This window comes from Sus scrofa, chromosome 10 (assembly GCF_054392235.1).
Source record: "Sus scrofa isolate SSC_HxYL_T2T_F1_AM1 chromosome 10, Sscrofa_HxYL_maternal_Yorkshire_Landrace_v2.0, whole genome shotgun sequence".
Lineage (NCBI taxonomy): Eukaryota > Metazoa > Chordata > Mammalia > Artiodactyla > Suidae > Sus > Sus scrofa.
This window is the reverse complement of record NC_139392.1, coordinates 29,302,874-29,313,823: the sequence shown is the minus strand read 5'-3', so window position 1 is coordinate 29,313,823 and position 10,950 is coordinate 29,302,874. Positions and strand designations below refer to the sequence as shown.

General features: G+C 47.8%; 1 protein-coding gene across 1 annotated transcript; it reads left to right on the top strand.

The window, feature by feature from the left end:
* Window positions 1-7,052: 7,052 nt before the first annotated feature.
* Window positions 7,053-10,393, top strand: LOC146398903 (alpha-1,3-mannosyl-glycoprotein 4-beta-N-acetylglucosaminyltransferase-like protein MGAT4E; the record flags this gene model as incomplete). Its single annotated transcript, XM_084979557.1, is given in 5 exon segments — window positions 7,053-7,133; window positions 8,054-8,210; window positions 9,257-10,111; window positions 10,114-10,143; window positions 10,146-10,393. Coding segments are annotated over 5 exon segments (1,371 nt in total), but the record flags the coding sequence as incomplete, so codon positions are not given.
* Between the last annotated feature and the right edge of the window lie 557 nt (window positions 10,394-10,950).

Here is a 10,950-nt window from a genome sequence, read left to right as displayed (position 1 = left end):
TCCCCAGACTTCAGGCAATATCACAAAGCCACAGGAAACAAGAAAGTGTGGTGCTGGTTCCAAAACAGACAGACACACCAATGGAACAGAAGAGAGAACCCAGAAATAAACCCAGACACCTATGGTCAATTAATCTTTGACAAAGGAGGCAAGAATATAAAATGGGAAAAAGACATCTTTTCAGCACGTATTGCTGGGAAACCCAGACAGGTGCACACACATCAATGAAACTAAAACACATCCTCACACCATGCACAAAAATAAACTCAAGATGGCTTCAAGACTTAAATGTATGACAAGACACCATCAAACTTCTGGAAGAGAACATAGGCAAAACATTCTCTGACATCAGCCTTACAAATGTTTTCTCAGGTCAGTCTCCCAAAGCAACGGAAATAAAAGCCAAACTAATCCAATGGGACCTAATCAAACAGACAAGTTTTACACAGCAAAGGAAACCAAGAAGACAACTTACAGAAAGGGAGAAAATAGTTTCAAATGATGCAACTGACAAGGGCTTAATCTCTAAAATATACAAACAACTTATACAAATCAACAGCAAAAAAGCCAATAGCCCAATTGAAAAATGCACAAATGACCTGAATAGACATTTCTCCAAGGAAGATATACAGTTGGCCAACAGGCACATGAAAAAATGCTCAACATCCCTGGTTATTAGAGAAATGCAAATCAAAACTACCATGAGATACCACCTCGCACCAGCCAGAATGGCTATCATTCACAAGTCCACAAATAACAAATGCTGGAGGGGGTGTGGAGAAAAGGGAACCCTCCTGCACTGTGGGTGGGAATGTAAGTTGGTGCAACCACCATGGAGAACAGTATGGAGGTGCGTTAGAAAACCACATAGAACTACCATATGACCCAGCAATCCCACTCTTGGGCATATATCTGGACAAAACTTTTCTTGACAAAGACCCATGCACCCACATGTTCATTGCAGCACTATTCACAATAGCCAAGACACGGAAAAATTCTAACTGTCCAGCAACAGATGATTGGATTAGGAAGAGGTGGTAAATATGTACAATGGAATTCTACACAGCCATAAAAAGAACAAAATAATGCCATTTGCAGCAACACAGTTGGAACTAAAGACTCTCCTACTAAGTGAAGTAAGTCAGAAAGAGAACAAGTACCATAAGATATCACTTGTATCTGGAATCGGATATATGGCACCAATGAATCTTTCCACAGAAAAGAAACTCATGGACTTGCAGAATAGACTTGTGGTTGCCAGGGGGGAGGGGGAGGGAGTGGGATGGATGGGGTGCTTGGGGTTAATAGATGCAGACTCTTGCCTTTGGAATGGATAAGCAATGAAATCCTGCTGTGTAGCACTGGGAACTATATCCAGTCACTTATGATGTAGCATGATAACGTGAGGAAAAAGAATGTGTGTGTGTAACTGGGTCACCATGCTGTGCCGCAGAATATTGACAGAACACTGCAAACTAGCTATACTAAAAATAAATAAAAATCATTATATATATATCCAGTGTTGCCACAGCTGTGGCATGGGTTGCAACTGTGCTCAGATCTGATCCCTGGCCCAGGAGCTCCACATGCCACAGGGCAGCTAAAAAAGGGAAAAAAGGAACAAAAGAATACATTTAACCAAGGACATGAAAGACTGAAACACTTTCAGACAGTGATGAAGCCCCTGAAAACTATGACACACATAAATGGAAAGATACCTTGTGCTCTTGGAAAAATTCACATTGTTCAAATGTTCATTCTGCCCAAGGAAATGAACATGTGAATGCCAGCCCCTCCCCAAATTCCAACAGTCTTTTTCCCAGAAATAGAGCAAATCCTCCTACAGTTTGTGTGGAGCCACAAAAGACCTCAAGGAGCCAAAGCAACCCTCAGAAAGGACAAGAGGCCGGAGGCATCTCCCTGCCTGACTTCACTCTATGTTGTGAAGCTACAGTCACCAACAGAGTGTGGAACTGGCTCAAAAACAGGTGCCTGGCCCAGAGCAAGAGGACAGAGCCCAGAATTCAACCCACACTGAGCGGGTCAGTGTGTTCACGACAAAGGGGCCAAGGCCACGTCGTCCCCACAGGAAGTGCTGCTGGGAAAACTCAACACCACATACCATGTAAAGACAGTGGACACCATCCATACCACACACACAATGGACCAAAAAACCCCAGCTTTCAACCCAGAGCCCCTCTTGCATCCTCTGAAGGTGGACCCCCCCTCTGGTGCACATGGGAAGCTAAAAGCTTCTGCTCACCTTTTCCTCCTGTGCCACCCAATTGGCAGGAAACCTGGCTCCCATCAGTGTAGACACTGCCCCTTGATGTCCTAAAGCTGAAAGCCCCTGAAGTCTGAAGAAGACAGAGCTCTGACAGCAGAGATGCCACCAATCATCCCAGCAAAGCAGAAGCCATGGGCCCAAGGAGCCTCAACTCCCTTCATTTGTGCAAAGCAGGGTCCTCCAGGACCGCACCTGCCCCGTGGGTGCCACCACGGGAACTCCTAGAGTATTTGGTTTGGTCTGGTTTTTTTAGGGCTGCAGAAGTTCCTGGGCTAGGGGTCAAATGGATTTTGTAAAATTAAAGATTTCTCCTCTGTGAAAGGCCTTACTCAGAAAATCAAAAAGCAAGTCACAAACCGAGAGAAAACTATTTGCAAACACATACACAACAAAGGATTTGTTTCAAAATATGCAAAGAATTCTAACAAAACAACACCATTAAAAACAGAGAAAGCTCTGGAGTTCCCTTCATAGCTCAGCAGTTAATGAACCTGACTAGGATCCATGAGGATGTGGGTTCGCTCCCTGGCCTTGCTTAGTGGGTTAAGGATCTTGCATTGCTGTGACCTGTGGTGTAGGTTGCAGACACAGCTTGGATCCTGCACTGCTGTGGCTATGACATAGGCTGGCAGCTGTAGCTCTGATTTGACTCCTAGCCTGGGAACATCCATGTGACTTGGGTGCAGCCTAAAAAGAAAAAAGGAAGAAAGAAAACCATCCCCAAGAAATAGAGGTATCAAGAAAGCTGATTTATAATAGAGACAGCACTCTGCAAGTGGGTGGGGAAGGATGTTCACTTGAATAAACAGGGCCAGGATGGATGGTCACCCACATAAGAAAACTAGTATTACTGGAAACCTAACACAGTCCCACCTAAAAGACCCCTCCTACACCACTGCAAGAATAAGTAGGAGATGGCGTTCCTGTCATGGCACAGTGGTTAGCAAATCCAACTAGGAACCATGAGGTTGCAGGTTTGATCCCTGGCCTTGCTCGGTGGGTTGGGGATCTGACATTGCTGTGAGCTGTGGGTGCAGGTTGCAGATGCAGCTTGGATCCCATGTTGTTGTGACTCTGGTGTAGCCAGTGGCTGCAGCTCTGACTGGACCCCTAGCCTGGGAACCTCCATATGCCCTGGGAAGCAGCCCTAGAAAAGGCAAAAAGACAAAAAAAAAAAAAAAGAAAGAATAAGTAGGAGAATATCATGATGACCTCAGGGCTGGGGGAGGGGACACAATGTGATACTATTTACAGTGTAGCAAAAATAGAGTGCAGAAATGCTTAGAGTAAAAACAGCCTCATGCTGACAGTTGCTGGATTTTGACAAGATGCCAAGTAAATCAAAAGGTAAGAGAGGAGTTTCTGTCATGGCTCAGTGGTTAAGGAACCTGACTAGCATCCATGAGGTTGTGGGTTCGATCCCTGGCCTGGCTCAGCAAGGTAAGGATCCAGTGTTTCGGTGAGCTGTGGTATAGGTTGGAGATACGGCTCAGATCTGGTGTTGCTCTGGCTGTAGTGTAGGCCGGTGGCTACAGCTCCGATTAGACCCCTAGCCTGGGAATCTCCATAAGTGGCAGGTGTGGCCCTAAAAAAAAGACAAACCACCAAAAAAAAAAAAAAAAAAAGTAAGGGAAAGGGGTGCTGAAACAAATATATATCAGTGCAAAGAAGTGAAACTCAACCCCTACCTCATTCCATATGCAAATATGAATTTGAGACAAACACCTAAATTTTAAAAGTAACACGAGCAATTCTCATTGTGGTGCAGCGGAAACTAATCTGACTAGGATCCATGAGGATGTGGGTTCCATCCCTGGCCTCACTCAGTGGGGTAAGGATCTGGCATTGCCGTGAGCTGTGGTGTAGGTCGCAGAGACGGCTTGGATCCTGTATTGCCATGGCTGTGGTGTAGGCCGGCAGCAACAGCTCTGATTCAACCCCAAGCCTGGGAACCTCATATGTCACAAGTGTGGCCCTAAAAAATAAAAAATAAAAAAATAAAAAAAAAAATAATAGTAGCACTATGTTTAGCACAGCAAAGGAAACCATCAACAAAATGAAGAGACAGCCTACTGAATAGAAGATATTTGCAAACCATTTAAATGACAAGGGGTTAATATCCAAAATATGTATGAAGGTCATATAACTCAATAGCAAAAAACCAAATAACACAGTTAAAAATGAACAAAGGGAGTTCCCATTGTGGCTCAGCAATAATGAAACCCAACTAGTAATCATGAGGTTGCAGGTTCAATATCTGGCCTTGCTCTGTGGGTTAAGGATCCAGCGTTGCTGTGAGCTGTGGTGTAGGTTGCAGACACAGCTCAGATCTTGCAGTGCTGTGGCTGTGGACTGCAGCTGCAGCTCAGATTTGACCCCTAACCTGGGAATTTCCAAACACCGTGGGTTTGGCCATAAAAAAGAAAAAAAAAATCAAAGAAGACATTTCTCAAAAGAAGACATACATATGGCCAACAGGTACATGAAAAGATTCTCAACATCACCAGTCATCAGGGAAATTCAAACCAAAACCACAATGAGATATCACCTCATTTCTTGTGGTGAGGATGTGGGGGAAAGTGAAACTCTGTACACTTAGTGGGAATATAAATTGGTGCAGCCGTTACATAAGTTCCTCAAAAAATTAAAACTAGAACTAACAGGAGTGAAATAAAGACCCGGTGGCTCTGCAGGTTAAGAACCTGACTAGCATCCATGAGGACTTGGGTTCAATCCCTGGCCTCACTCAGTGGGTTAAGATCCAGTGTTGCTGAAAGCTGCAGCATAGATTGCAGGTACAGCTTGGATCCTGAGTTCCTTTGGCTGTGGTGTAGGCCGGCAGCTGCCGCTCCAAATAGATCCCTAGCCTTGGAACTTCCATGAACTACAAGTGCAGGCCTTAACAAAAAAGACTAAGTTATGATCTAGCAGTTCCACTTTTCAAGATGTATGTGTCCAAAGGAATTGAAGTCAGAATCTCAAAAGGATATCTGTACCCCTATGTTCACTGCACCAGAGTTCAGAATGCCCAGATGTGGAAACAATCTAAATGTCTATTGGCAGAAGAACAGAGAAAGAAAATGTGATGTATAAACACATACAATAAAGTATTCTGCAGCCTTTAAAAATGTGGAAATCCAGGAGTTCCCATCGTGGCTCAGCAGTTAATGAACCCAACTAGGATCCATGAGGATGTGGGTTTGATCCCTGGCCTTGCTCAGTGGGTTAAGGACCTGGTGTTGCCATCAGTTGTGGTGTAGGTCACAGATGCAGCTCAGATCTGGTGTTGCTGTGGCTGGGATGTAGACCAGCAGCTACAGTTCTGATTCGGCCCCTAGCCTGGGAACCACCATATCAGTGCAAAGAAATGAAACTCAACCCCATACCTAATTTTAGGTGCAGCCCTAAAAAGACCAAAAAAAAAAAAAAAAAAAAACCTGAAAGGAAAAAACCCTATGTAAAATCTTATCCTAAATTCTATTTTTTGCATCTCAAAAGCTGAAGAGGCAAGATAGGATATCATCTGGTCATCTTCTTTTCTTAGTGAAAGGCTACAACTACAGTTCATGTAATGCTCAGCTAAGCATGGTGAGGGGATGGAAGAGTGAGAAAGAAATGAAATATATTCTTAGTAATGGAAAAAAAAGAGAGAAGAAAAGTCAACTTCAGAGGCCCTTTGAGCCATTCTGGGCCTTGGAAAGAACTGGAGATTCGAGGAGCCATTTGGGGTGAGTACAAGACACAGCCAGCAGCTGGGGTGACTGCAGCCTGGGCAGGGTAGGGCAGGATGGGGGCACTCCCTCCTCATCCATTTGAGTCAGACTGATCATTCATTTCCAATCTTCTGGGTTTGAGAGAAAAGGCTGGAAAGCTGGCTTTCCAACTGTATCCCTGCCTCATCCAGAAGCAGGTGCTTGTTATGAGGCTGGTGTGGTGAGCAGTCCCCATTCAAAGAGAACGGTGATTGACAAGCAGGGTCTCCTGGGAGGGGTGTCTAGGTGCTGCTACCTCTGAAGAGCCCACTGGGCCCCTATCCTGCAGCATTGAGGTCTTTTCTCCTTGATTTCAGAGGAATCCCTGCTCTCTGATAAACCTTTAAGCCACATTTTCTATGAGACACAAAGACCCCAGTGGAGTCTTCCAAACATGGTAAAGACTTTCACAGGATGAGAAGGTTCTAGTCACTTTTAGCTTTCCATCCTCTGCACCACTCCAGGACGGAAGAAAGCTGTGTACAAACTAGTTTCCCTTGGTCCTTCTGATTTGATCCCAAACTTCAGAATCTGCCAATCATGATCCTGGGAAGAATCAGCCACAAATGTAGGGGGGGAGCTAACATATGAGACCCAACTTATTGGCCAATTACACCCAGGTGGGGACTGGCTTGAGCTTGCAGTTTGGGCGAGGGTTGGTTCATCCCTAAGCCTTGCTTTCCTCTTCCTGGCAACACATCCTTCTGGTCAGGTCTCTGCTCCAAGAGTGAAGAAATGACAGAAACTTCTCTAGTCTCACCTGGAAGCCTGGATGAGAGGTGAGGAGGGCAGAAGCTGGACAGAGCCAAACTCCAGGACTTTTGTCTCCCCTCTGGAGGCTGCTGCATGTATGTACAAGGAGATTGAAGTGGGTGGGAAAGGGCAGGGAGTCATCTGGAAGTGGCATTGGTGGAGGCGGGAAGGGGGCAGGAGGACCCAGGACCCACTGCCTGCCATCTCCACAGAGCTTCTTGGGCCCCAGCACCATGCGGCACTGCCCGTAAAAATGTTTCTTGGATGCTGTGTCCTTGATCCTCCTGAGCCGCTTCCTCCAAGAGAAAAATGCAGAGCATCCTAAGTACAGTTTATCCATGGTGAGTTCCAGAGGTGGAGCTTGGACTCCTAACCCTAACCCTTTGGGGGTGGGGGGTGGGTATATTTTCAGTTACACAAACAGTCTAAAGTCACCATGGAAGTTCTAAGAGGAATGCTGTTGAAGAATCAGGAGAGGGTTAGAGAAAAGATAATAGTGAACTAGCCTTGAAATATGTGTCGGGTTTGAATAAAGGTGAGGAAGACAAGGGGGCATTTTCCATGTGCAGAGAGCAGCCAAGGCCATGCTGTTTGGTGGGGTTGGCCCATGGGCAGCCTGCCTAGGTGAGGTCACATCCCTCTCCAGAGCCAGAGCCATCATAATTCCCATCCATCACATGCAGGAAACCCCCCAAAAATGCCCCAATTATAGCCCCTGCACGTGGAGACCACCAATCCAGCACAGGTCACATGCAAGCCCCAGGGTCCAGGTTTTCCTCCAGAGCACAGCCTAAGTGGATGTGGGCAGGTGAGTCAGAGATGTGTGTATGTGTGCACAGAATTGAGCCAAAGAAAGGACTTTAGAATGGAGGTACCATGTGTAACTTCCTTGGGGACAGAACTGGCTTTCAACATCTGCCACAGAACCTAGCACAGTCCACGCCGAGTTAGGTGATGTCTGCCAGCCTGATAATGGAAGGGGGTTAGATGTGGGCCATGGCAGGCATGGGCCCCTTCTCACTCTGCACAAGCCCAGGACTTTCCCATAAGCATTCTGCACAACACCCGAGGGGCCCCTCCATTGACTCTGGGTCCCACCACCGCTTCTGAAAAGCCCTGTGTGCCCCCATGATGAGGGGGATAGTGGTTGACTATATCCTGGGGCTTGCCTGGCATGGCCTCAAAAGGGAATCTGACCCGCAACCGACTCCAGAGATCTAAGGAAAAATCTCAGAGCTGATGCTTATCTTACTCTGAGCAGGAGGGAAAGAAGGTGGTACTGGGGCAGCTAGATGAGAAGCAAAGCATTTCTGAAATCAAGAACCTTCTGAAGACCTTCAAGGACTTGCAGAAAACCTCCCCTTTACTCCAACATGCCGAGTACAGATTCCTGGTGGGAGCCCCTCCCCAGGAAAAGAGTGAGTACATGGGAGGCAGGGATCAGACTGGGGGAAGGTGAGACAAGATACTATTCTGCCAAGAAAGAGGAAGGGCAGAGCTCCAGCTGTGGCACAACAGGATAGGTGGTGTCTGCAGCACTAGGACGCAGGTTTGGGCCCCGGCCCGGCCCAGTGGTTTAAAGGACTCCCACTGCTACAGCTGTGGCGTAGGAAGCTCACACACATGGCTGTGATCTGATCCCTGGCCTGGGAACTCTGTATACCTAGGGGTGGCCAAAAAGAGGGGGTGAAGAGGGGAAATGATCTGGCAAGGAAGATGGGTGCTCAGAGGCAGGGCCACCCTGCAGAACTGGAATGCGGGGCAGGTTATAAGCCCAAGTGCATTTTCTTCCTGCTGCCACCCCCTTAAATGACAAATGTCCAGAGGCTCAGAATGGCTGGTAAGGAGGCACTCATCCAAGTTCCCATTGTGGCCGAGTGGTTAATGAACCCAACTAGGATCCATGAGGATGCAGGGTCCATTTCTGGCCTTGCTCAGTGGGTTAAGGATCCGGCATTGCAATGAGCTGTGGTGTAGATCACAAACACAGCTTGGATCCTGCATTGCTGTGGCTGTGGCTGTGTTGTAGGCTGACAGTGCTAGCTTTGATTTGACCCCTAGCCTATGTCCATATGCCTCAGGTGTGGCCCCCTCAGCGAAACTCGCTCAGGGCAGGGAGCACAGGAATCATGGGCACAAGAGTGCCACAACCCTTGGGTCCAGCCCTGGATCCTCCAATCCAGGCCTGGTGGCTCCTCAGTCACTGAGATGATGCTGAGATCAAGGCCAGCAAACTTCCCTTTGGTACCTGACAGCCTTTCCCCTCAGAGGGAGCCTTGTCCCCGCAAGGACTCCCCAGCAGCCTTTCCAAGTAGTGATCAAAGAAACCACCTGACTACTGTGCAGAGATGAGCTCTCCCAGAAAAGGGAACTGTGAGTTTGGCCCAGGTCCTGGTCTCGGGGGCAGCCATGGGCAGAGGGGCCTGGGAGCAACTCAACTCTCACTCCCCTCCACACTCCCCAGAGCTGCTGACTGTGGGCATCTCCTCAATGCAGCATCCCCAAGGGACCCGTCTGCTGAACAGCCTGCAACTTCTGTTCCAGGCTTCCTCAGAACCAGAGCTGGAGTGTATCGTGGTGCTGGTCTGCCTGTCCAACTCTGAGCTGGAATGGCTCAGCCAGGTTGCGGCCAACATCTCAGACCTCTTCAGAGGACACATTGAGGCCCAGCAGCTGCTCGTAGTCCATGGCCACCTCGGCGGCCCCCCTCTCCCAGAAGATCTGGGTGAGGCTCATCCGCCCTTGCCCCGCAAAGGCCTTCACAACCAGCAGAAAAGGGATCTGGCCCTCCTCATGAACTTGGCCACCAACTTCTCTGAATACTTTCTGCTGCTGGAAGACCAGGTTTCTCTCATTTCCAAGTTTATCTCAACCAACTATTGGGTGTTATTAGCCTGGAAAAACCTCCCTTGGGTGATCCTGGACTTCTCCAACCTGAGCCTCTCCGGGAAAGTCTTCCACACCAGCGACCTCCCCCGCCTGAACTCTCTCTTCCGCCTTTTCCAAAAGGACACTCCAATGCACCTGCTTCTCTCTGAATTCCGTCTTCTTTTGGCCCAACCCATGCCAATCCATTTTAGTTCCTTGGTCCTCGACCAAACACATTCTGAGCTTGAGGACTTCTGCTTTCCTGGAAAGAAGAAGAGGGTCTTTGGTAAACCAGACAACCCCACTGCCAGCATCATCACAGACATGCTGACCATATCAGACAATGTACCACAGTATGCTTACACGCTGAACAAGGAGTGCAACTCCACCTTCAATCCCATGAAAGGCAACCACCTGACAGTGATTTTGGAGAGGCCACACAAAGTCATCCGATCGAGGTGCTGACAGGTTCCAACAAACAAGGCAGTACCAGCTGGAGCAAGGGCAGGTGGACCTGGGCTTTTACCCCCTGGAGGATTTCAAAGGCTGTGCCTGCTATACCCTGCTGGGACCACTGGTAGATGGACATTTGGACCAGATAGTATCTTATGAAGAAGCCTCCGCAGAGCAGTTGAGTTGCATCCGGATGCTGGTGCTAGCACCCCAGGAGTCCTGGCTCCTGATCAGGCAGATTAAAGTCTGGACCAGCAAGTATGAGGAAGAGAAGTTGTAGACAGCTCAGTGGGAATCTGGAAGGACAGGGTTTGGAAATGGAGTCTATGTGGTGAGCAAGAAATAAAGCTAGAAATTTTGATCGAGGGCTGCTCACTCTGACTTGGGTGACCATTAATTTGTTGTTCTCACTGGGACATTTTGAGAAGGGAAGGAAGCTCCAGTAAAAACTACACTGGAGGAGTTCCTATTGTGGCACAGCAGAAACAAATGAGACTGGGAACCATGAGTTCAGGTTCAATCCCTGGCCTTGCTCAGTGGGTGAAGATTCTGGTGTTGCCATGAGCTGTGGTGTAGGTTGCAGATGTGGCATTGCTATGGCTGTGGTGTAGGCTGGCTGCTGTAGCTCTGATTGGACCTGTAGCCTGGGAACCTCCAGATGCCACCAGTGCAGCCCTAAAAAAACAAATAACAAAGATCATACAAACAAAAAACTACACTAGACCACAGACATAAACCAGGATTGTCCCAGACAAGCTGAGATGTAAGGTCACTCCAATTCTTCTTTTGTAGGATGCTCAAGACAGAGGCCAGAGTCTGATAAAGGACACAAATCAG